Source organism: Geotrypetes seraphini, chromosome 1 (assembly GCF_902459505.1).
Source record: "Geotrypetes seraphini chromosome 1, aGeoSer1.1, whole genome shotgun sequence".
In the NCBI taxonomy this organism is placed as follows: domain Eukaryota; kingdom Metazoa; phylum Chordata; class Amphibia; order Gymnophiona; family Dermophiidae; genus Geotrypetes; species Geotrypetes seraphini.
In genome coordinates this window covers 160,142,313-160,169,609 of record NC_047084.1, presented here as the reverse complement: position 1 = coordinate 160,169,609, position 27,297 = coordinate 160,142,313, and the positions used below count along the sequence as shown (strand labels likewise).

General features: G+C 42.8%; 1 protein-coding gene across 2 annotated transcripts in view; it reads right to left on the bottom strand.

Moving 5' to 3' along the window:
* Positions 1–3,162: 3,162 nt before the first annotated feature.
* Positions 3,163–27,297, bottom strand: part of FAM160A1 (family with sequence similarity 160 member A1) — a 241,839-nt gene continuing 217,704 nt past the window's right edge. For both annotated transcript variants that reach the window (XM_033940663.1, XM_033940672.1), the window contains exons 10-12: positions 24,384–24,562; positions 7,907–8,045; positions 3,163–4,193 (exon numbers count right to left, since the gene is read on the bottom strand). In XM_033940663.1, coding sequence (XP_033796554.1) covers positions 3,958–4,193; positions 7,907–8,045; positions 24,384–24,562 — 554 coding nt within the window. In that variant the 3' untranslated portion in view covers positions 3,163–3,957. The remainder of the gene's footprint in view (positions 4,194–7,906; positions 8,046–24,383; positions 24,563–27,297) is intronic.

Here is a 27,297-nt window from a genome sequence, read left to right as displayed (position 1 = left end):
CTGTGCCATAATGTTGAGGGGACAAGATGCTGGAACAATCTCCCCACCCATTAAAGGCCATAGCTCAGGCTATACTCTTTCATTTCTTGGTCTGCACGTTTGTAATCCATCACACTGAAGAAACAATGGTTCACATTAATGCAGAGAAGTGATCAGGTATGCAGTTGCTTACCCATATCTCAGTATTACCATAATTAATCACACTTAGGCCCCGATGTTCTAAACCTACTGTGCATTTAATAATGGAGGTTAAACCAGTTCTAACCGGTTTAGCATCAAAGTATTTTCCCTACTGACGCATATAATGGCTTACCACGGTCTTTTCCCTGCAACGTAGCAGCCTCTGACTCTTCTATGCAAATATAGTACAACGAGGTCAATAATATTAAAACAAGCACTCTGGGTGATGCTCTGACATTGCCTGGTGAGGCACAGACTGAAGCACTGACTTTTAATGCCCGAAAATTACCGGCTGGGTGCCGGTACTGTTAAAAGTGGGGCTGGGGCCAACAATTGCATGACATGGAAATAAAAATTTTAAAAATTCCAAAACCTGGCAGATGTCACTGTCAGATTTCTCAGTAAATTTATCCTATATTCACCAATGGAAAAAAAAATCTCAAAATAGCAAAAGAAAAAGCATGTGTGTGTTAAAAACCACTTATCGAACACATGTATTGCAGGCATGTCTTATACACATTCGTTGAAAACTAATTGCATTCACCAATGGAAAAAAATTTCAAATTAGCAAATGAAAAAGCATGCATGTGTTAAAACTGCATCTCGAGAGCGTATATTAAAGTAATGTCTTTATGTGCAAACGTTGAAAGCTGCTGACGCAACCCCCCCAACGACCACCCCCTGAACCCCCGACCGCCCCCCCCCCGCCAACCCCACGACCCCCCTTCCCCGTACCTCAAAAAATGTTGCACGGACGGACGGATGCCAAGCCCGTCTGTCCGGCAGGCCAGCCAGTGCAGGAATGGGGCGCGACTGGCCCAGGCAGCTCAAACCCCGCCCACAGGTGGGCCCTGAGGCGCCTGGTCCTTAGGCTCCTCCTTTGGGCGGGGCCTTAAGCACATGGGCCGGGTTGGGTCCATGTGCCTAAGGCCCTGCCCACAGGAGGGGCCTAAGGCTCCCGGGCCTATTCTGAAATCATTAAATGTACTGGTACTATTGCAACCCAAGAGATTTTTAACAGCGATTTTAGAGCATTGGGGCCTTAGAGTCTACCGAGAGCCAATCTACATAGAAATTTCATCAGAAGCTAGTCACCAGTGAAAAGGCTGCAGCCTGGTCTTTCTTCCCCTCTTCTTCCCAATTCCAATATACACACATAATAAACATTACATATTTTAAGTGCTATCTTACACAATACGAACAACTTCCTTGCTAAACAATAAATAATACATATTTTCAAAGTAAGAGCAAGTCACCCTTAGCCAAGATAAGGCCTACAAGTTCTCATAAATGCATTCACAAGAGAAGAAAACACATCCCCATCGTTCTTTCTTAAAAACTACAAAAATACATTTGGAATACCTTATTGAGAAAGTATAAAATATTGATGTAAAAAAAAGACACATCGACATGTGTGCACTTGTGCAGCGCATGTTGTGTATGTGTGTAGGGAAACTCGGCCTATACCTCAGTGTCAGCAGACACTTGGTTTCTGCTAAAAAGCTCATTTTGCTGTGGAGGTCTCAAGTTTCACTGTTCACAAGGCTTTATGATTGAAGGCCTCCCTGAAGTGCTTCTTTTGGTTGCAGAAAATTGCATAGATGTTATTCTTGTTTTTAAAAAAAATGTCTTGGGGGAGGTGGGTAAAAGCTACACCTCCCAAGAGCACTTACGGCTTCTTCATTATTAGGCAATGCTGACAACATAGATCACAATTGTGTGCTCCGGCTGTGTTCATTCATTCCCCTTCCTTGGTTTCTTGCACATGGAAGGAAGAGTCTATATCTGTGACAGTCTTTTTCATAGCTCCGTTTCCTTTAGCAGACATCTCTACAAAGTAAGGACGATATTTGTGCTACAGGTAGTTTTGGTAAGATGCAGGAGGGATGTTCACCTCTGGCTATTCTCCTTCCCCTCACCTTGCACATGATGGAGATTTTGGGGGCTCTTTTACCAAACTGTACTACAATCCTGCCTTAGTATGTTTTTAACATAGAAGCCAGTGGTGGAGCGAGGGTGAATGGCACCTGGGGCGCTGGCACCCCTCCCCCACCCTGCCGCTCGCACGCCCCCTTCCCCATACCTTTTTAACTTCGGTGCCAGCAGCCACCAACTTATTGCCCGTGTCTCTGATGTCACTTCCTAGGTGTGGGTCCCGGATGTGACATCAGAGAGAGTGTGAAGCGGGCAGTAAGTTGATGGCTGCTTGTGCCGAAATTATAATTTGGAGGCTTTTTAAACTACTTTTTTTTTCTCTGGTCCTGCTAATGTTTGCATTAATGTGCTGTACTGGTAAAAAAGTAAATGTGGGAGCCTTTACCGCCTCGTATTTCGGAGGCACCGCTTGCTCCCACCTTAACTCTGTGTTGGCTCGTTAGCGTGCGCCAGTGTGAACGTGATAGTTGAATAAGGCTTCCCTGCTCATGGCATGCCCCCCTCCTGAAAAAATGAGCAAAAATATAAGTGGCACACAATTAGTGCACGCCGACAGTCATTTTACCACAAAACGCTTTGTTTTGCAGTAAGCCTTTTTCCTGCATTAAGCGTGTGTTAAGAAAATAACATAGTTTAGTAAGAAGGCCGTGTTGTTCCCGAACAGAAAAATCACCCCAAACAGTTAGTGATCTTCTCTGCCATGATGGGGGGAAGGGTGGGGGGAAGTACCATAGAATGCAAACTAAGGCCAGTACTGGGCAGACTTGCACAGTCTGTATCCCGTATATGGACATTCAGTTGAGGACGGGCTGGGGAGGGCTTCGATGGCTGGGATGGTTAAGATGGGCTGGATTGAGCTTTGACAGAGATTCCAGTAGATGGAACCTAAGCACACTATCAGGCAGGACTCTGGGTTTCTGGCCCAAAAATATCTAAGAAAAAGAACCATTTAAATTAAATGATTAATTTATGGAGCATGTATGGTTGGGCAGACTGGATGGACCATTCGGGTCTTTCGCTGCCGTCATTTACTATGTTATATGTACATCTAACAGAACATTCTCTTAGGATTGTTTAAAAAAATTGCAAAGCTAGAAACTGGAGAAATACCTACCACAAAAAATAAAAATGATCACCGATACTGGTGTAAAAGTGGTATTTAGGGAAGACAGGGGGGGAGAAGATCCATTTGGAGTATTTATTTTACCAAACGATCGTGTCTTGTGCCATTTGACTGGAAATCAATTTTAACCAAACAGATCTGTTCCATCAAGTATTGCAGGAAACGCAAAAGTCGGTGCCAGTGTGCAGGCAGAAACACCTATCATATGGGAGCAAACACACACAGGCTCTTGGTTTTCAGTTAAAAAAAAAAAGCTCTTCAAATTATTTTAAAAAGTGTTGGGCCTGATATTCAGGAGATAGGCATCTTGTAAGCCACTCACAGCCAGGGGCAGAATTAAACCCAGCTATTCAATGCAGGGATGTGTCCAGCCTCTGGCACTGAATATCCGTGCAGCCATCCGGAATATAATTCAGCACAGGCTGATATTCAGACCGGTGCCCGGATAACTCGGCGGCTAAAGCTAGGATTGCTTTGTCTGTTGTCCTAATATTATCCGCTTACCTAGTCAGTTAGCAGACTTAAATATCCCCTACTAACTGGCTAAGTAATGACTGTGCCCAAACTCCACCTCTGGACCACCCCTAACCTAGCCGGTTTCTCAGTGGTCAGTTTCAGCTAATGTTCAGTGGCAGCACCCAGGTAAGTGCCACAGAATTACCACTACCAGCCAGTTCCGTAGGGTTGAACCGGGCAGGAGCCTCTCCTTATTAAGTGCGCTAGCAACGCGATTCATCAAAAGAACTAAGCAGTTTGCAGCATAAAATGGAATGTTCCTGTGCCAGCGCAGCCAGTTCTTTTAAAAATTCGGGGAAAAGTACAGCAGCCAAGACAGCATTTCTCAGTGGCAAGGACACGGTGGGAAGGGCTCTCCCTGATCTGCTCGCCAGGGGGGACTCGGCCGTCCCCAACTTCTTTTGCCCAGTGCCTGGAACGCCACACTCCTGGACTCTCTCTGAAACACACAAGAACACGGGAAGTTAACGTGCAATAAAAGAATTTCACCTATGCTCCATGTAATTAGGGGACACATTGAAACTGCAGGGAAATACTTTTAAAACCAATAGGAGGAAATATTTTTTCACTCGGAGAATAGTTAAGCTCTGGGACGCGTTGCCAGAGGTTGTGGTAAAAGCGGATAGCGTAGCTGGTTTTAAGAAAGGTTTGGACAAATTCCTGGAGGAAAAGTCCATAGTCTGTTATTAAGACATGGGGGAAGCCTCTGCTTGCCCTGGATCGGTAGCATGGAATGTTGCTACTCTTTGGGTTTTGGCCAGGTACTAGTGACCTGGATTGGCCACCGTGAGAACGGGTTACTGGGCTTGACCCAGTAAGGCTATTCTTATGTTCTTATGTGCTACTCATCACTTCTAACACGGTACTAGGCATGCATGTCACAGTAGCAATAGAGACCAGAGCCAGTCCTTGACTCACTGAGCTAAAACTCAAATCAAGGCAGGCAGACATACAAACAGCTGACATGGATCGAGAACAAGAACATAAGAATTGCCTTACTGGATCAGACCAATGGTCCATCAAGCCCAGTAGCCCGTTCTCACGGTGGCCAATCCAGGTCACTAGTACCTGGCTAAAACCCAAGGAGTAGCTCAAGCTGTGCCGGATAATTTGGAGGGTCACAGCGCAGTCTAGCCGTTCCTGAAGAAGGGGGTGTGCACCCCCGAAACGGAATCCTGTTGGACGAACCAAGACCTCTGCTGGCTGTTTGTTTCCACGGAGAAGCTAAGTACTTCCTGCTGGTATTTTTTGCTTTGTTGGACATGGACGTTTGATACTTTGGCCCCTCGGACAAGGGATAGAGACTATTGTCGTGAATGGTAGAGTGTGTGTGTTTTTTTTTAATTTATATCTTTTTTCACACTTAGCACTGTTGGGTGCACTTTATCACAAAAAAAACACGGAGTAGAGCCCGGGGATGTTTCACAGTTAACACTCTTCTGGGTGTAAGCCAAGTGACAGCCTGTACCTCTGGGAGTTTCCAGTGGGTGGCTGTGTGACTGAGGGCTCTCCCGTGCATACATAATAATTATTTGTAGATTGTGTTGTGTAGCTCTGCCGTTCCCGCTCTTGTCTCTCCCCCTTGTCTGGTTCCAGTTCTTGGGGTTTGGGAGGTTTTTGCTTTTTTCACCAATACAGGGCAAGCAGTGGCTTCCCCCATGTCTTTCTCAATAACAGACTATGGACTTTTCCTTCAGGAACTTGTCCAAACCTTTCTTAAAACCAGCTACGCTATCCGCTCTTACCACATCCACTGGCAACACGTTCCAGAGCTTAACTATTCTCTGACTGAAAAATAAATTTCCTCCTATTGGTTTTAAAAGTATTTCCCTGTAACTTCATCGAGTGTCACATTCATACCAGAAGGGGAGGGAAGACACCTTAAGGTTGATAGCAAGCAAAATGTCAGTTTGCAACGTTGTTGGATTACTGGTTTAATCAAATATTGACAAGATTGCGTGGTATCTAACAAAAAAACTGAACACAGTGTAATATTTATCAGTGACATCAAATTAATAATGATAATGAGGAAAAAAATCTCAAATACCTCAGTGTCTTAATATTTTAAAGACACATTCAATAGGGCCAAGGGTACTATCATTGGTCAAAAAAAACAAACCTCATTATCTTTGTGCTTTCACCAAAACCTTTTTATTTTTATTTCTTTTATATTTTTCTTCTAATTTAAATCCTATGGGGCTCATAATCAAAACCAGAAATACGTCTAAAATCCCACCTAAATCGGCAATTGGACGACCTTAAAGTCAGGTCATCCAAGTGCCGATAATCAAAACAGGTTTTAGACTTATCTAAATACAGCTTAGGCCTTTTCAGTGCCACTGTACGCCCAGAGCTGAAAGGAGGAGTGATGAGGGTGGGATTTGGGCAGGACGTGAGCTGACCTAGACTTAGTCGTACTACAAGTTTAACGAGACTGCCTAGACTAGGGATCTCAAAGTCCCTCCTTGAAGGCCACAATCTAGTCGGGTTTTCCCCAATGAATATGCATTGAAAGCAGTGCATGCAAATAGATCTCATGCATATTCATTGGGGAAATCCTGAAAACCCAACTGGATTGCGGCCCTCAAGGAGGAACTTTGAGACCCCTGGCCTAGACGGAACTTATACGTTGTGACTTAGGTGATCTAAAAACAGGTCTAAGTGCACAGAAGGTATCCAAAGTGACCAGATAACCACTGCAGACACAAAGTACAGATCCCCACACACTCCCCCAGTGATCACTGATTCCCCCCCCCCCCCACCGCTACACAAATCGGAATAAAAAATGTACATACCTGCCGCCAGAACATCAACACCTGGCATAGGAAAGCCTATTAGAGCTGCATAGAGGTGGCTTAAGTAGTCTGGGGGGTGAGCTAGTGAACCAAAGAGAGGAGGACCCAGGCCCATAAGCCACCCTAACCACTTAATATATCCCTTGAGGGAAGCCATTGAGTGAAATGAACAGGCCACCGTTGGATGCAAGATAAGGGGCTCATAATAATTTTTTTTTTTTTTAAAGTCCAAAAAACGGCCTAAGTCGGTATTTGAACTAACAATAAGACAGGTTGTCCAAGCACCGATAATCAAAACTGGTTTTAGATGTATTCAAAACCAGCTTAGGCCTTTTCAGTGCTGCTGTATGCCCAGAGTGAAAAGGGGCGTTTTTGGAGGAGTAAATAGAGTGGGAGGTGGGCGGGATGTGGGCCGACCTAGACTTAGTCTTCCGGCAGCCATAATCAAAAAGTTTGACAGGTTGCAAGACAGAACTTATACGTTTTGACTTAGACCAAGTCAAAAAAGGTACGAGTTCCGGATCGGGCTGCTGAGCTGATCGCAGCTGCTGCGATCAGCTCAGCGGCCCAGGCAACCCGTCCCCCTGCATCCGTAACGATCGCAGCAGGAGAGATGCCCAAGCTCTCCTGCCACCACCTGCTACAACCCCCCACCCCAACACATTGCGGCAGGATACCCAATCTCTCCTGCCGGAACCCCCCTCCCTCCCGGAACTGGCAGATCTTTACCGGCAGGAGGGAGGCCCAGTCCCTCCTGCCGGACACCCCCTCCCTGAATGCGATAGGATTCCTTGTCCCTCCTGCTGGACCCCCCCTCCAACCCTACCCAACACATTAACCAAACTGATTCTGTATTCCTCTTGGTGCATCTCATTAGGTGGTTTTCCTTTGTATTTTTATTTGAAAAATCTTGTCTAAATGTGTACATTTCTGCAGTCAATTGTTGAAAATTGGCTACTTTTACCAACACAAAAGAAGGGCCTTAGCTTCATCTGTTTAAAACAGGTCTTGAAATTCACGATTGTTTTAATAAAAGTTCCACACACTAAGGGCTCCTTTTACTAAGGTGCGCTAGCGTTCTTAGTGCGCGCTAAAGATTAGCGTGCGCAAACCACGCGCTAAATGAAAAATACTAATGGCTCTATGGAGGCGTTAGCGGCTAGCACGCGGGGCATTGTAGCACGCGCTAAGCCTGTGCGAAAACCGCTGGCCCACCTTAGTAAAAGGAGCCCTACGTTTATGTTACCACGTTAATTATGATCGATTAGCAACATTGTTCTGGGAAAAGTAGTTCAAGTTCCAGGTGCTCGCCTGTATTTACTGAATGCCCTCTATCTTCAGTACAGTTAATATTTACCTTTGGTTAATAATTCTGGCCGGGCATCAGACATGTTTACTCGGGAAAGTAAGTACTGCTGGCCTTGTACAAGAAGATCAGCAAAGTCTTCCTCACTGGATGCAAACTCTTCAATTTTGTTCTTCACAGATGCCAGCACCTAATAAATGAAAAATGTTTTTAAAAATATAATTTTGTAGATTATTATAATTTACAAAACAGCGCTTGGAAAGCCACAAATTCAAGGCATAATACCCAGAAAAGTGGGTTTGTAGTCCTATCTGCTCTCATGGAGTTTCTTTTGCTAAGCTGTGCGTCAAACCCAGATTTACTGCAGCAATATATTACTACTACCATTTATCAGTTATATAGCGCTGAAAGGCATTTGCAGCATTATACAATTTAAGAACCTAAGAATTGCCACTGCTGAGTCAGACCAGTGGTCCATCATGCCCAGCAGTCCGCTCACGCGGTGGGCCCTCTGGTCATAGACCAGCACCCTAACCAAGATTAACCCTACCAGCGCCCATTCTTGTTCAGCAGGAACTTGTCTAACTTTGTCTTGAATCCCTGGAGGGTGTTTTCCCCTATGACAGACTCCAGAAGAGCATTCCAGTTTTCTACCACTCTCTGGGTGAAGAAGAACTTCCTTACGTTCGTACAGAATCTATCCCCTTTTAACTTTAGAGAGTGCCCTCTCGTTCTCCCTACCTTGGAGAGGGTGAACAATCTGTCCTTATCTACTAAGTCTATCCCCTTCAGTGCCTTGAATGTTTCGATCATGTCCCCTCTCAATCTCCTCTGTTCGAGGGAGAAGAGGCCCAGTTTCTCTAATCTAAGCTCCTCCAACCCATTAACCATCTTAGTCGCTCTTCTCTGGACCCTTTCGAGTAGTACTGTGTCCTTCTTCATGTAAGGCGACCAGTGCTGGACGCAGTACTCCAGGTGAGGGCGCACCATGGCCCAGTACAACGGCATGATAACCTTCTCGGATCTGTTCGTGATCCCCTTCTTTATCATTCCTAGCATTCTGTTTGCCCTTTTTGCCGCCGCTGCATATTGCGTGGACGGCTTCATCGACTTGTCGATCAGAACTCCCAAGTCCCTTTCCTGGGAGGTCTCTCCAAGTATCGTCCCGTACATCCTGTATTCATGCATGAGATTTTTGTTACCAACATGCATCACTTTACAGTTGTCCACGTTGAACCTCATCTGCCATGTTGATGGCCATTCCTCAAGCCTGATTATGTCATGTTGCAGATCTTCTCAATCCCCCTGCGTCTTCACTACTCTGAATAACTTCGTATCGTCCGCAAATTTAATTACCTTGCTTGTCGTACCTATGTCCAGATTGTTTATAAAGATGTTAAAGAGCATGGGTCCAAGCACCGAGCCCTGTGGCACCCCACTGGGGCCGCTCTTCCAGTCCGAGTATTGTCCATTTACCCCCACTCTCTGTTTCCTATGCTCCAGCCAGTTTTTAATCCACGTATTTCATCCTCAATTCTATGGCTCGCAATTTTCCGAAGTAGTCGTTCATGCGGAACCTTGTCGAATGCTTTCTGAAAATTCAGATATACAATGTTGACCAGATCGCCCTTGTCTGTCTTTTTACTCCCTCAAAGAAGTGCAGCAAGTTCGTCAAACACAATCTGCCTTTGCTAAAACCGTGCTGTCTGGTCCTCATCAGCCCGTGTCCGTCAACGTGATTAATGATGCTATCCTTTATCAGTGACTCTACCATCTTTCCCAGTACCGAGGTCAGACTCGCAGGTCTGTAGTTTCCGGGATCTCCCCTTGAACCTTTCTTGAAGATCGGCGTAACATTTGCCACCTTCCAGTCTTCCGGAATCTTTCCCGATTTGATCGACAGATTGGCTATGAGTTGAAGCAGTTCTGCTATGGTACCTTTCAGTTCCTTGATGACCCTCGGATGGATGCCATCCAGTCCCGGGGATTTATTGCTCTTAAGCCTATCTATCTGCCTACACACCTCCTCTAGACTGACCGTCAATCCTGTCAGCTTTCCATCTTCATTTCCAGCATATAGCCTGATGGGTTCTGGTATGCTGTGTACATCTTCTTCGGTAAATACAGACGCAAAAAATGTGTTCAGTTTGTTGGCAATTGCTTTGTCCTCTTTTAGCGCTCCCTTTATTCCATGATCATCCAACGGTCCCACCGCTTCCTTCACGGGTCATTTCCTCTTAATATATCGAAAAAACAGCTTGAAGTTCTTCGCCTCCTGAGCTATTTTTTCCTCGTAGTCTCTTTTGGCCCCTTTTACCGCCTTATGGCACCTGCATTGATGTTGTTTGGCATTTAATAGACAGTCCCTGCTCAGAAGAGCTTACAATCTAACTTGGACAGACAGACATGACATATAGGGTTGGGGATGCAGAACCCAAGGTGAGAGGAGCTAGGAGCAGGCATAAGGGCTATCATTGTGGTGTACAGGTGGGTATAATAAGTTTTGGTGTAAAGTATATCTTCAGCACAGCAGATCATCTTTGGTTGGTATCATACATTTTGTGTCTTTGAAAAGCTTTGAGTTCATTTAATAACTTTTCTATATGCCCATCACAAAATCACTGAGTGGTTAACAGATTCAAAACTCTTTTGGGGTTGATATTCAACCAATAGCAAAAGGACAGAGTATGTTAAATCAATCAATGCCACACCATCATATTCTATAAACACTATCTAAGGGAACCCCCCTGAATTCAGTGTATGGCAAGTAGGGCACAAATCCATTCCAAAAGTGACAACAGAGAAGAAGCCCAGAAAAAAAGGAGTGGAGAAAAAAAAACCTCCGTTTGGCTTCACTGATTCAAAAAAACTCCACTTTCTCACAATTCACAGTCTCATAAGAGTGTGTCATCAATACTCCTTTTGAAATATAGGGAGAAAGATTCCTCCTCTTTCTCCCTGTATTTCAAGTGTTGGCTTTCACTTTATATGCCTAGAGGAGGAGTATTGATGTCAAAAGCTTTACAGCAATGTAAATACAACCACATACAGTGCTCTCCCTCTATCCAACTCTCTGGTCACCCAATGAAATTGATCAGATTTGTCTGACAAGACCTGACTCTAGTGAAGAATTAAAACCAGACATGTATGATTTCTAGAACACCTCCAACCACTCTTCGCATCAAATATTTATTTACAGATCCTCAGAAATACCACCTAGAACTCAAGTAAACACATTGTACCAGGCTTTATGTACTACTTCCTCACCGGATCTTAAAACTTATAACTATAGATTTATAAATTTAAAAATTTTTTTCCACCTTTTATGTAAATATGGTTAAAGTACTTAGCTTAAAATTGTGGTCTTGCTTTCAGGGATTTTACCGCCAACATGTTTCACCCTAAGGGGTTTTTCAAGGCTCTGATCCCTTTGTTAAGCTTGCTGCCGCTGTATTCGACCACTGAATTTTAGTGAATCTAGTGAATCCATGTTGCCTCAGGTCCTGTAATCCATTGGATTCCAGAAACTTCACTATTTTATGTCTTAAAAGCTTTTCCTTAATTTACTTAGCACAGAAGTCAGACTTAACTGGCCTGTAGTTCCCTACCTCTTCTTTCCACTTTTGTGGAAAAGGACTACATCCACCCTTCTCTAGTCTTCCAATACTAGTTCCAACTCTAGAACAGCATTGAAAAGGTCAGCCAATGGAGCCACCAGAACTTTCCTAAGTTCCTTCAGTACCCTCAGTACCATCTGTCCCAGCGCATTTTTCACTTTTAGTTTAGTTAGCTCCTCACAAACACAATCCTGTGAAAATTGATCAGGATCTACCACACCTCCACCCCTATTTGCTTTTGGCTTCCGCAGTTCTGTTCCTAGTGCTTCAGCTGTGAACAACACCCAGTAATACACATTCAGGGAATTTTTATACTTTAATGAATATTGGGAGTTCAGATTCCACCAATTCAAACAAACTGGAATGGAGTGGTGCTCTTCATAATTCCCTTTTATAATTTTTGTTTCTAGTTTATAACTTAATTTTCTTTATAACTTATGTAGTTTAAAATTTAACTTATCTTTTTAGTCCTTGAGAAGGGGAACATAAGTTATAAAGAAAATTAAGTTATAAACTAGAAACAAAAATTATAAAAGGGAATTATGAAGAGCACCACTCCATTCCAGTTCGTTTGAATTGGTGGAATCTGAACTCTCAATATTCATTAAGTATAAGAATTACCTGAGTGTGTATTACTGGGTGTTTTTCACTATATTGGTGTGTGAACAAAGTTAGGTTGTCAGCTGTGAACAGACATATTTGTTAAGCAATTCAGCCTTATATTTATCAGCTTCTACAAATTCCTCCCCTTCACCTTTGGGTCTCACAATGCCACTTTTGTACTTCCTACTAACATATCACTAACATATCACTAACATATCACTAACATATCTAAAAAAAATGTCTTGTCCCCCTTGTTTTTTACCATGTTGGCTATTTTTTCTTCCATTTGCATTTTAGCTTTCCTGACTACTTTACCAGCTTCTCTTAACTTTTCCAGATATTTTTGCCTGTCTTCCTCTTGCTACAATCTTTTGTAGTTTATAAAAGCTAACCCCTTTTTTCCTAAACTTTTCAAAAGAACCAAAGCTATTTTTTTCCTTTTCATTATGCTTACTTTCCTTACAAAATAGTTTGTTGCCCTTACAATAGCTCCTTTCAGTTTTACCCACTGCTTTCCTACTTCCAGATGATCCCCATCCAGACAACTCCTTGATGTTATCCCCCATTTGGGGAAAAAAAAAGTTTTTTTAAGTCTAGAACCATCACTTTCAAATGAGCTAAACCAGAGACCTATAGCAATAAAATCCCTAATAAATATCATGTCAAAGTTCATGGCAGGATAGGAAATGGTAGATCCTTCCAGAGTGATCTTTTCTTTGATATGGAAGCAAAGACTCAATGGTTGTCTTCTGTGAAGGGAGTTTATAGTCCAGTTTCTGACTCGAACAAAGTTAAAACCTCAGTTGACAGTAGTTATATTCATATTAATGACTATGTTTGCTGCTCTGATGTTTTTATTGCACTGGTAATATCGTCACTAAATTGTAGAAGCCAGTTTTTCCATTCAGTGTTAATATTCATCATAAATTGTGTAATCCATTGCCTATTATTTTTTCACTTGGTAAAAATGTTCCCTGTAACTTAAAAAAAAATAAGTATTATATAATCAGACTGCACAGACCAGGATGAAAAGTCACTTAAGGCTCCTTTTACTAAAGTGCGCTAGCGTTTTTAGCGCACGCAGGAAATTACTATGCGCTATGCTTCTAGAACTAACATCAGCTCAATGCTGGCGTTAAGGTCTAGCGCGTGCGGCAATGTAGCGCGTGCTATTCCACGCGTTAAAGCCCTAACGCGGCTTAGTAAAAGGAGCCCTTAAGCATTATTGTCACTCTACTTCTAACCCACAAAACCTACTGATTTATAAAACGTAGAACCCCTTTTTTCTGGATTCTCCCTGAAATAGCTAGGATCCACCTTGAGGCCGCCGAGTGCTCAGAATTCATTGTAGTGTCTAGAATATGAATTTTGGCATGTGTGACAGGTATGCTGGGGAGGCCCTAGGTGATCGATCTCTCAGTCTCTTCACAAAAATGATTCTGTATGCTGAGTTTTATTCCAACACCAACACCGTACTGGGCCAACAATGAAACTAAGAAGTCACCCTGGCTCAATTCTAGAGACAAAGACTCAATTTCTCAAGAGCCCACAGTCAAACACCCGAACTAATCAAGGTTGTTAGACCGTTACATGGGCTATCATCGATTATAGTTTTATTTTCTCTATGAGCCTATTTTTGAAATTTGTAAAAATGATACTTTAATTTGATTTAAATACTAGATTCTATATAATATTCCATTATCATTTTACTAAGTATGCTGTAAACGTGTGGTACTTAGCTTAAATTCAAAAGCGAGCAAACGCCCACACCCGACACGACGGAAGATCTCCGTTTCGCCCTTGTAGATTTACTAAGGGCTTCTTCAGAGCAACAAGTTGTTTAATAGCATTTTGATCGAGAGCTATGCTGAGTTTTATATGCCAAACCCCGGACTATATCGGTTCCCCCTACTATCTTGATGAGAGGGAAATATTCCAAACCAGAAAATCTTTACTGAAAAGGACTTGGGGGTGATGGTGGACAGGACAATGAAGCCGTTGGCACAGTGCGCAGCGGCTTCTATGAGGGCGAATAGAATGCTTGGTATTATCAAGAAAGGTATTACAACCAGAATGAAAGAAGTTATCCTGCCGTTGTATCGGGCGAAAGTGCGCCCACATCTGGAGTACTGCGTCCAATATTGGTCACCGTACCTTAAGAAGGATATGGCGATACTCGAGAGGGTCCAGAAAAGAGCGACGCGATTGATAAAAGGTATGGAAAACCTTTCATATGCTGAAAGATTAGAGAAACTGGGGCTCTTTTCCCTGGAGAAGCGGAGGCTTAGAGGGGACATGATAGACACTTACAAGATCATGAAGGGCATAGAGAAAGTGGAGAGGGACAGATTCTTCAAACTTTCAAGAACTATAAGAACGAGAGGGCATTCAGAAAAATTAAGAGGGGACAGATTCAGAACCAATGCTAGGAAGTTCTTCTTCACCCAACGGGTGGTGGACACCTGGAATGCGCTTCCAGAGGGTGTGATAGGACAGATTACGGTTTTGGGGTTCAAGAAGGGATTAGATAATTTCCTGAAGGAAAAGGAGATAGAAGGGATAGATAGAGGATTACTATACAGGTCCTGGACCTGATGGGCTGCCGCGTGTGCGGACTGCTGGGCACGATGGACCTCTGGTCTGACCCAGCAGAGGCACTGCTTATGTTCTTATGAAGGAGAAAAAAAAATCTGGAGAAAAAAAACACAAAAACCTAACAGTGGAAAAATACAACACATACAAAAATCAGTCTGCTAGTTTTATACAGTCCAATTTTTCAGAGAGATGCACAGTTGAAAGGCAGAACAGGTCATTTTTCAAGCTTCCAGCGTAGGTGCAGTAGTGCCTGGACTCCCTGGAGCTTCCCTTCCAGGCCTCAATCTCTCTAGAGCAGTGTTCTTCAACCACCGGTCCATGGACCAGTGCCGGTCCACAAAAATTTCCTGCCAGTCCACAGGTCCAGCACGTGCATCAGGCCCAAAACAGTGTTCTTCAACCGCCAGTCCACGGTGCGATCGATGGGCATTATCTTTGAACCAGCTCCCTCTTCCTCACTGATTCAGTGCACAAAGCCACGGGCAGTGGCTCCTACGGGCATCCTGCGCCTGAACCGGAAGCCTTCAACATCAGAGGCTCTTTTCAAAAATCTAACACTTCCCGCTTTTTGGTTCCCTGTCCCTCTTTATCTTCCTAGCTCCTTTCTTATAACCCTTCATTGTAGCTCCTTTTCAACCTAACCCTGTAAACCGTGCCAAGCTCTACGCTTGTGGAGATGGCGCGGTATACAAACCTAAGGTTTAGTTTAGTTTAGAGACATGGGACGTGCAAGGTGCAATTAGTACTATTATGGGGGCAGGGTCTGGGGTGGAGATTAGGTAGAGATGGGCGGGGTCTGGCCCATGGCTTAGCCCAGTGTTCTTCAACCGTCGGTCCACGGACCGATGCCGGTCCACAGAATAATTTTTTTATTTCTGCCGGTCCATAGGTGTAAAAAGGTTGAAAAACACTGCTCTAGAGTCCAGCCTCTTCATACCGGGTGCTACCCTGGTTGAATCCCAGCAGGTCTTCTTGTCTTAAAATGCTGGCTAGGTTTTTGGGTCATGTCAGCACTTTTGAGAGAGTTCTCTCCATTGTTGACAAAGCTGCTTGGCTGCCAAATGACTGGCGCACAGTGTTTAAACTTAGCTATTTCATTTTGAAGATATCACAGGGTCATGCTCCTTTATATATGGGTCATTTAATAGCATTTCCAGCATATTCCAGACAGCAGTGGTCAGGAAGATATTTGATGTTTCTCTCCTGTCCTTATAGGGATAAGATATAAAAAAAAGTATTAATTCAATCTTTTGCCTATCAAACAGCATTGGTTTGGAACGGTCTATCACTCGAAATTAGGTCCCATTTAGATTATATGATTTTTTTTTTTTCCAGAAGTTAAGAAGACATATTTATTCAAGAAATTTCTGGGCTTTCAATCCTATATTTCAATTAATTTTATCATAAGTACTGTACCTTCTAGAAATGCAAGGATCACGCATGTGATATATTGCTTTTCTGTGGAACAACCAAAGTGGTTTACATTTATTATATATATGCAGGTACTTTCTCTGTCCCTAATGTGCTCACAATCTAAATTTTTATACCCGAGGAAACTGAGGGTCAATCGAATTGCCCAAGGTCACAAGAAGCTTAGCAGTTAGCTAAGCGCGGTTTAAAAAAGGTTGGGATAATTTCCTAAAACAAAAGTCCATAAGCCATTATTAAGATGAGAAGCATAAAATCTGTTTTTTCTCCTTGGGATCTTGCCAGGTATTTGTGACCTGGGTTGGCCATTGTTAGAAACAGGATACTGGGCTTGATGGACCAGTGGTCTGCCCCTGTATGGCTACCCTTATGTTCTTATGTAAATTGCAGTGGGATTTAAACTCTGTGCCCTTGATGCTCTGCGCCCTGCGCTAACCATTAGGCTAATCCTCTACGTATTTAGTTCATTCTTTTATGATCCACATCAGACCGTGAAGGTAATTTGTGGAATACAAGTTTTGTATTTTCAAGACAAACGCCTCCTAAACTATTGAATCCCTGTTGGAACTCTGTCAGTCTCTGTAACAGTGCACAGAAGATCCTCATTTTTCATTCCTGTAGCCTCTTGCTGTTTCCTCAGATCTTAAAACCATACCCACGTCTTCTGTGCACAGCCTGTGACTCAGAGTGCACCTTTTATACTCTGCACATTAATAAAAATGACCTCTAATCTAATCCTTAAATTTATATACCAGGTCATCTTTTAAAAATAAAAGCTCGACTCAGTTTACATAAGATACTTAGGGTTCCTTTTTATGAAACCGCGTTAGCGGTTTAACGCACGTAATAGCATGCGCTAAACTGCCGGCCATGCTAACGCCAGCATTGAGCTGGCGTTAGTTCTAGCCGCATAGCACAGGTTTAGCGCTCGCGAAAACCGCTAACGCGGCTTCGTAAAGGAAGCCCTTAATGAAATGGAAAAGTCAGACATTGTTTACAAAAATAATAAAGACATTATAACAAAACCCAAATCTCAATAAAAATAACTGAAAAAGCGTGTTTTTAAAGATTTTCTTGAAAGTTGGAAGAGATGAAAGAATTATAATCCCAACAGGAAATTCATTCCAAATAGATGTGAAAATATATACATAGTTTCAAGAAATATAACCCGGGGATTTTATTCAAGAGATGGAAAAGATAATTTATACATCTGAGAAGTTTTAGACTTTATAGATCGTAATGAATTCAAAGAAATTGAGACTAAAGGCTTAAAAATTTCATGTAAGATTTTAAAAGTTATGCTCGCACATTTAAATTGAATTCCGAAATGAACTAGAAGACAGTGAAGAGCTTTTAAGAGAGGAGACACATGGTCATATTTCTTCTTACCATAAATCAATTTGCCTGCCTCGATCTGATTTAATTGTAACCTTTCTAAATTTTTCTTACTTAAACATGAATAAAGAGTTCCAATAATCTAATTGAGCTAATATAATGGCTTGTACCAGAATAGCAAAATGTTGTTCATAAAACAGATGACAAACTTTCCTTAACATACAAAGACTAAAGAAGCATTTCTTAGAAAGACTGTTAACCTGATAGTGAAGGGAAAGTGAGAAATCCAACAAGAAGCCTAATATCTTAGAAGAATACTCGATATTTAAAGAATCTTCCGTCGATAAGGTCACCAAGGAAGGCAAAAAGATCTATTTTAGGGCCAAGCCACAATAGCTTAGTTTTTGTTGCCTTAAAGATTCATCCAAACAGAGGCAGCCCAACTTTGAAGCCTAGAAAAACATGATTTTATATTGGCAGACAAATCGATCAATGTTGGATCCACTTCCAATAATATAAAAATATCACCTGCAAAAAAATTTGGAACCACAGTCTTTTTCAATAAACACTGGTCGCCGTTGCAGATCTACTTGGAATCACTGCCCAGCCGTGTTTCATGCTGATATCTCAATTTATATTAATTCTCTGTATTCTCTTGCATGGAATGTAAGCATATCAACAAATATTGTACCTCTATGTTCTGCATTGATTCCTGCATTGTAGCACTGTGAATTTCATTGATGTTTAAGTTTTATACTCTCTTGTATTTAAAAAAAATAAATAAATAAATGTATAAATGGATTGATTCTAAATTCGCAAGCTTAAGTTTTCTTATTGTAGTCATATACCGTATTTTCACTCATATACTGCGCACCCATGTAAAACGCGCACACGGGTATAGTGCGCGGGAAACTGTAATTTATGTAAATAAATTTTTATATACCGCGCACACCCGTATACCGCGCATGCCATCCCGACTCTCCCGTCGCCGCCCGACTCTCCTTTCGCCCGCCCCGATTCTCCTTTCGCCCGCCCCGACTCTCCTCTCCCCCTTGAAGTCCTGTCCCCACCCTGAAAGCCTGATGCCCCCCCCGACGTCCGATTCACCCCCCCGCAGGACCGCTGGAAGAGGAAGCAGCGCAGATGCAGGGCTCACAGAAGGGCCGGGACCGCCAAGAAGAAGCAGCAGGACAACGGTAGGAGCTTCTATATGATGGGGGGGGTCGGGAAGCTGTGGGGGTGGCGAGCGGTCCTTCGGGGTGGGGGTGCGTGTGAGCGGTCCTTATGGGGTGGGGGTGCGGGTGTGAGTGCGTGCGAGCGGTCCTTCGGGGTGGGGGTGCGAGCGGTCCTGCGGGGGGGTGAATCGGCCGTCGGGTGGGGGGGAACTATGTAAGAAAAAAAAGTTGTAAAACGCGCACACGCGTATAACGCGCAAGGTTATGCACGGTTTGTAAAAATTGTGTATAACGCGCGCGTTATATGCGTGAAAATACGGTAGATGTTAAATACGATAGGAGACAAAGGAGAGCCCTAGGAAATCTCCCCTCTCCATAAAGTCACAGAACTGGTCAGATGGAAAAATGCTTTACAACAACATCTATTTAACTACATCTCACGGGTTTCTCTTTTTTTATATACTGTATCTTATGGTTGTTATAGGGGATTATCTCTTCATGGCAGAGTTAGTGTTTAGTGCAGTGAAACAAAACAGTCGTATTCTGCATTTCATAACAAGGAGCGGCCTCTTAAGGTCCAAAGGCACTTCATTAGCTGACAGTAAATAAATATCAAAGCAATGACATACAAAAAAGAAAATGCAGCCAATAAATTCAAAAACAAAGAGTTTGTGACTTTTTATTTTCTTAGTGCCTACACTCAACACAGAAAATTCTGAATCGCCCACATTTTGAATGCTTTACGTTCTGTTATCCACAATGAACCAAATTATTTTTGGATTTGCAGAAAATACGATTGTCAAATAAATAAATGGAAAAGACATACATCATTCCTTTTGGCAATCAGCAAATGTGAAGTGCACATATGATAAATACTTAGGCACGTTCAGCCTGATTCCGCAAATGGGTGTCCCGATTGTAGGCGGTGGTGGAGTCCTATTGCCATCTCACAGCCAATCAAGATGCAAGTTTTCTTTTAAAAAAATGCAGATGGGGGAAGGACACCTATTCACGTTTGTCTTCTGCGGTCCCACTCCCGGCGCTTCAGCCGTGAACACATACGCCTACATGCGTCCTTCCCCCATGTAGGCATATGTGTTCACAGCTGAAGCGCCGGGAGCAGGACCGCAGAAGACAAACATGAATAGGGATGGAGGAGAAATAGACCCTGATCGATTTTCACAGGGTTGTGTTCATGAGGAACTAGCTAAAATAAAGGTAGACAAAGCAATGGGGCCGGATGGTGTACATCCTAGGGTGCTGAAGGAATTCAGGGACTTCGGTGTGATTGTATGTGATGATCTTAAAGAGGCCAAACAGGTTGAAAAGGTGACGGCGAAAGGTAGAAGGATGCTAGGTTGTATAGGGAGAGGTATGGCCAGTAGGAAAAAAAGAGGTATTGATGCCCCTGTATAAGACTCTGATGAGACCTCATTTAGAATATTGTGTACAATTCTGGAGGCCGTACCTTTAAAAAGATATAAAAAGGATGGAGTCCAGAAGAAGGCTACTAAAATGGTATGTGGTCTTCATCATAAGGTGTATGGGGAGAGACTTAAATATCTCAATCTGTATACTTTGGAGGAAAGGCTGGAGAGGGGAGATATGATAGAGACGTTTAAATACATACGTAATGTAAATGCGCATGAGTCGAGTCTCTTTCATTTGAAAGGAAACTCTGCAATGAGAGGGTATAGGATGAAGTTAAGAGGTGATAGGCTCCGGTGTAATCTAAGGAAATACTTTTTTACAGAAAGGGTGGTAGATGCATGGAACAGTCTCCCAGAAGAGGTGGTGGAGATAGAGACTGTGTCTGAATTCAAAAGGGCCTGAGTTAGGCACATGGGATCTTTCAGAAAGAGAAAGAGATAATGGTTACTGCAGATGGGCAGACTAGATGGGCCATTTGGCCTTTATCTGCCATCATGTTTCTATCTACGGAGACACGTAAAGCCACTTACAGACACCCAAGGCATTGTGTGGTTTCCCCTGGAAGCGGCCTTGAGGATTACGTCTCCATAGGCATGAGACAGATGCCTTAAATGTAAGCCTTTAAAACGCTGGCCTACATTTAAGGCGTCTGTGTGAGAACTAGATGCGATTTTCTCAAGGACGCTGATGATGCGTGACTGACGCACAATCAGCGGCCGCCGAGATCGGTGTCCTAAAGAGAATTAGGCCCTGTGTATCTCCCATTTGAGTGAATAGCCAAGAAATTCTCAACTGCAAGTACCACCCCCACCCCCTTCCTCAACCTAGACACATCAATGTGACCATTTCAATTTATTGTGGAGAAATATATTTGTACTATAAAACCTGTACCTACTTGTTAACTGGATAAACAAGGGTAATTTTCAGGTGGACAAAAAGCTTTGCAAATTTTCCTCTATGATGTAACTATCTCCAGAGCTAGTCCAGCAGTGGGTATCTGTCCCTGAATAATGAAGTTCTGGCTAGAGCAGTGGACTGGCAGCTTTTCAAATAATTACCATAATTCAGAATATCATTAAATATGAAGACATACAGAAGTGTTCTTTATCTCATACTCTGTGCATCTGCTACAGTTTTCCACTCAATTTTAGGAGTGCGCCATTATCTACTAGGAGGAGTGTGTGGTGCAGTGGTTGGATCTACAGCTTCAGCACCCAGGGTTGTGGGTTCAAACCCTGCGCTGCTCCTTGTGATCCTGGGCAAATCATTCAGTCCTCCATAGCCCCAGGTACATTATATAGATTGTGAGCCCACCGGGACAGATAGGGAAAATGCTTGAGTACCTGAGTGTAAAAAACCCGCTTAGATAACCTTGATAGGCAGTATATAAAATCCTAATAAACTTGAAACTTACTATATTTTATTGATTTCATCGATGTATTAACATTTTTGGTACATTTGATTATTGGGTTAGAACTTGTTTCAAGCACAACGATACAATAGTATATGACGACAGTGGTGTGTGGTGAGGGCATTCGGGAAATTCAGTGAATCCCCAGCTCTAAAGCCCCAGCTTTTTTTTTTTGTCTACTTTTTGCTTGATGCAGTTTGATTTGTTGAGTAGACGACAGCCTGCTCAACTAGTCACACTGCATCAAACAAAAAGTAACCCCCCACCCCCCAAAAAAAAGCTGGGTTCTTGGGCTAGGTCCTGGGTTCTTGGTCCTGGCACTTAACTGGTTACAATAACCACCTAATCACTTGTATCCTCTTCGCCTCCAGTATCTTCCTGCCCTCCATTGTCGTCCCTACCCTCTTCTAACCCCTTCCTCTGTAATGTCGCCAAGAGCTTGTATAGGTATGTGTGACACACAAATGGAAAAAATAAATAAATAACAGTATACATAGGACCACATAAAACACAGTCCTATCTTTAAGTAGTTCTTCATGGCTGGTTAAATGCAGAATATTGCACTTAACTGATTTTAGCCGGCGCCCTATACCCGGAAATTTAATACCGGAGCCTGGATATGGGCCAATATTGAATTTTCGAGCTTAACGCTGGCAGTGGTTAGCAAAACACTGGTCGTTGCCAGCTGAATATCGGACTCTTAAGTGTTCTAGTGGGAGGGGCAAGGGTGGACCGTGGACATTCTGACTATTTAAGTGTGCATTTTAACCCTGATTCTATAAAAAAAAATGTCTAGGCTTGACTCAAATAGATTAGCCCTTAACATTAATAAAACAAATATCATGCTTTTTCCCTGGAAAGACTGTCATAAACTCTCTTTCCCAATCACCATTAAGGGAATCCCCTTGAAGTTGATTCACAAAATCAAGATTCTCGGGATTATCTTTGACGATAAACTATCATATCACGACCATATCAGTCATGTTGTCAAAGCAATTTTCTATAGACTCCATCAAATACGTTCAATTTCTAAATTCCTATGCTCGAAATCTCTGAATATTCTAATTCATTCTCTGGTTATCTCTAAAATCGACTACTGTAATGCCCTTTTCAAAGGTCTGGTGCAAAAAGAAATTAGACGTTTACAAATTATTCAGAATGCCTCAATCAAACTTATTATGAAAGCCAAAAAATTTGATCATGTCTCTCCCTTACTAAAAAAAGCTCATTGGCTTCCAGTTGCTCACCGTATTATGTATAAACTATGCCTGCTCACTTTTAACTCTTTGATATTTAAAACCCCAGCTTTTATCTATAGAGTTTTAATCCCATATACCTCATCTAGACTTTTACTTTCAAACGACCAACATTTATTGGTCATTCCTTCTCTTAAAATTATCAGTACGCGGCGGCAGTCTATTTTTTCTGTAACGGCTCCCCAGTCTTGGAATGCCCTTCCAATTTATTTAAGAGAGGAAAAGAATCTTGAAAAATTTAAGAGCAAATTAAAGAGTCTTCTTTTTAAAGATGCATTCAACGATTAATTGAATTGCTTTTGGCTCTGTTTTTAACCTAGACCATTTTGACTTTTGTTATTCCCTTCCCCATTGTTCTTAACCTTAATTGTACTATTTTATAATCAAATTGTAATTCATTCCCAAGTTTCCTAATGTTTCTACTTGTATGTGTAATTTAATTTTATATTATGTTTTAGTCGTTTTGGTACCTATCATTTAAGTCTGTCTTCCCTTACTCTGTAATTTTTATTAATTTGTACATCGCTTAGAATTCGGATTAAGCGATTAATCAAATGTGATAATAAACTTGAAACTAGGCACCTAGACAATCTAACTGCCTAACTTATTTAAAAGGCCTTAATCAGCGCTGATGATTTCCACTCCATGCTTATCTTTCTAGAAGTAAAAACTTGGAATGGCCTTACAGAAAATGACCAGAACTGAACCTTGCCACATCATCTACTGATGAAAACTGAAACGCCATCTGTTCGACACTTAATCTCCTTTACCCTCTCTTCTCCTCCCACTTCCTCTCCCCCCCTCTTTTCTCTCCCCTCCCTCCTACCTATCCACCTCTCCCTCCTCTCCCCCCTCCCTCCCCATCCTCTCCCCTCCCTTTAAAGTCGCCTTGAGCCTGTATAGGTATGAGCAACGCACAAATAGAAGATTAGATTAGATTAATTGAAACTCAATTAATTAGATGGTAGGTGCCTACCACTTCAAGGTAGGCATCTACCCCAAGGCACCTTCCAGAAAGTAGGTGTGGTTAGGGGGCAGATTGTGGGCGGACCTTGGGCATAACTTTATTTAGGTACATTCATTTAGGCCAAGACAACTCTGGCATTAAGGGCACTTATGAATTCAATGTCTATCGGAACCTAAGACTGCTTTAGGCACGATTCTAAAACGGTGCCTAACTTATGATCGATACTTGCATTCCTCTGCGCCAACCTAACTTCTGCATCTGAGCATGCCCATTTATACTTGTCTTACAGCAACTGTAAGTGGTGGCACCTAACTGCTGACCTATACTTGTATTCTGTAATGCATTAGACACACAAATTTGCCATTATAGAATACTAGCTTAGCGCCTAGATTTTAGGCACCTAACTTTCAGTATCCTTTACAGCAGTGGTCCCCAACCCTGTCCTGGAGGACCACCAGGCCAGTCGGGTTTTCAGGCTAGCCCTAATGAATATGCACGAGAGAGATTTGCATATAATGGAAGTGACAGGCATGCAAACCTTCTCTGTGCATATTCATTAGGGCTAGCCTGAAAACCCAATTGGCCTGGTGGTCCTCCAGTACAGGGCTGGGGACCACTGCTTAATAGAATTGCCCCTTAGATTGTTTAATCATGCAATAACAGCCTTCTCTTTAAGCAGTGCAGGAAAAGAACTATAGAGAGATACCCACCTGATAGAGTGAGCGTATGCTTGGCTGGAAGACTATGTTCGTGTTGAGTAGAAAGCTGCGGAGAAGGGGTTGTGGGTAGCTGGCAAGCTGTGTGATAATTCCAATAAGTAACAGGTTGACATGCAGTGAATTCCCGAGCATGTTCTCCAGCTTTGAGAGCACTACGCTGATAAATGGTCCTGCAGGGGAAGGCAAAGCAGGAAAAATGATAATGCCAATACCTATTGGGCTAGATCAACTCATTTATACATCAAGCTTAGTGTGTGGCAATGCTTATTACTGTGCATTATTTCAGGTCCCTTTTCAAGCAAACAAAATCAAATGGTGAAATGAAATAACGATAGTGAGGTCAGATGAAACTAGTGTTCACCAGGCAATCAAGATTGTCAGCATTAAATCTACCATAGTGATATGTCAGGTACGGATGGCTTCACTGTAGCTATTCAACATACTGTATATGCTACTGCTTTTTAAGAACATAAGAATTGCCATACTTGGACAGAACAAGGGTCCATCAAGCCCAGTATCCTGTTTCCAACAGTGGCCAACCCAGGTCCCAAGCACCTGGCAGAAACCCAAAGAGTAGCAACATTCCAGAGCTGAGATTGTGATGTCATAATGCCTCATTCCACTAGTGCCTAAGAGCCAAACTCATCAGTGATGTCACAATGGCTTGACTGTTCTATACTTGGTTCACATAAATGCATAAGAGCTGCCATACTGGGAAAGACCGAAGGTCCATCATGCCCAGCTCCCAAGTAAGTACCTGACGGAACCCCAAAGAGTAGCAACATTCTAGAGCTCAGATTGTGATGTCATAATGCCTTATTCCACCAGTGCCTAAGAGCCAAACTCATCAGTGATTGTGCAATGGCTTGATTGTCCTATACTTGACTCACATAGAAACATATGAATTGCCATACTGAAGGTCCATCAAGCCTAGTATCCTGTTTCCCACAGTGGCCAACCCAGGTCCCAAGTACCTAGCTAGATCCCAAGTAGTAAAACAGATTTTACTACTTAAAAATTCATATTACCCAAATGATGATGCAAAACAAAACAGGGACACCTCTCTCATCTACTTATCCACAGCATGAAAACAATGGCAGCAGTCCCCACAGTATCCTGTGTTTCAGTGCTCTGCATGGGTTTCCAGTAAGTCCACACAAGTGGGCTGAAGCAAGATCTTTGAATTTTTACTCCCTATGGTGACTGCCATGACTTGGCATAAGTTATAATGGACGTCTGAGAGCCCTGTTGCCGTGATCTCATCTACTGATGACATGATCCATTTTGCTATAGGTACAGCTTCTATTCCTAGGTTTTTATAAGTTCTAAATTTAGAAGTTTATTTTTCCAACTATTTAAGGTTTATTGAGGGTACAAAAAAATAGCAGTGTTTTGGGGGCATAGATACGATTACAGTAGAAAACATGTACATTTGTGTCACTAAAGAAACATCAACAACAACAAAAAAAAAGACCCAAAAACTAAGGGCTCCTTTTACAAAGCCGCGCTAGTGGTTTAACGTGCGTAATAGCGTGCGCTAAACCGCCAGACGCGCTAGCCGCTACCGCCTCCTCGTGAGCAGGCGGTAGTTTTTCAGCCAGTGCGGGGGTTAGCGCGTGATGAAAAGTCGCACACGTTAACTCCGCTAGCGCGGCTTTGTAACAGGAGCCCTAAGTGAGAATACAAGACAAGCCAGGGAAAGAGTGCAAGAGTACTATAGGAAGTGGGGGTTTCCAGCATTTATCCAATAAATATTTATTAGGGCTACACATCGATTAATTATGATTTAAATTTTTAATCACATAAAGCGTTCCCCCTCACATTTCCTTCTATACTCATACAGTGGCAAATATAGACTGCAGAAGTAGATTGTTAGAACTGACATGTTTTAATTGCTAAAATTAAAATAAATTCTTGCTTGGTAATTTTATTTTTCTAATCATTTTGTTCCGTCTTTAAAATCACCAGGCAACAAAGGTATGAAAAATGATTTATTTCTTCGGAGCTCACTTTAAGGAAAGTTACCAGTGGTGTTACCAAGGTTTAGTTCTTGGACCTGTTCTTTTTTAACATTTTTGTAAGCAATATTGCTAAAGGGCTGTCCGTTATTACAGATGTTCAGCAATAGGGAAGAAGAGGCCATGTTGATGGAGGTCAGCTGGACTCAGATTACGAGACCCTGCATATCAATACTATGACTCGGCCTACCCTTGAACTGAAGAACCGGTATGGAGCCCTGGAAGTGGAAGAAATGAGAGCAGGGAGAGAAAAGACCAAAGCTTGAAGACCCCAAAGTTGCTGGATCTGTGACCACTAGGAGGCGAAAGGTAGTGGTGGTGGTGAATACATGGAACGTTCTCCCAGTGAAAGTAGTGTAGACAAAAATGGCCCGATTCTGTATAGGATGATGGTCTCTGCTGTCACCTACTCGGCAGTTGAGAATTGCACACCAGCATCCCATACAGAATGGCCACCCCGCCTAACCTGCCCAATTCTGTAACCGGCACCCATGTCGCAGGGGCCGGTTAGAGAATCGCATTGCTACTGAGCAGATCGCAGTAAGGGAATCCCCCTGCCATGATCAGCTCAGTGGCTGCAACAGGGAAACCCTGCCCCCACAAGCATCCCTAGCAAGAGGGATGCCCACTCCCTCCTGCCAGCACCCCCAAAACAATCTCTTTCAAGAGACATGCCTAATCCCTCCTGCTGCCACCCTCCAAACAAACCCCAGCTGGAGGGATGCTCACTCCCTCCTGCCGGCAACCCCGAACATATGACCCCCCCCCCACTCCCCAAGGCCCACCCAGACCCCCTCCAAACCTTTTATAGCAAAGCTAGCCAGAGGGACGCCTGCTCTCTATGGCTGGCAGGCCCACCTCTCCAGAATGGTGGGCCTTTCCCTTCC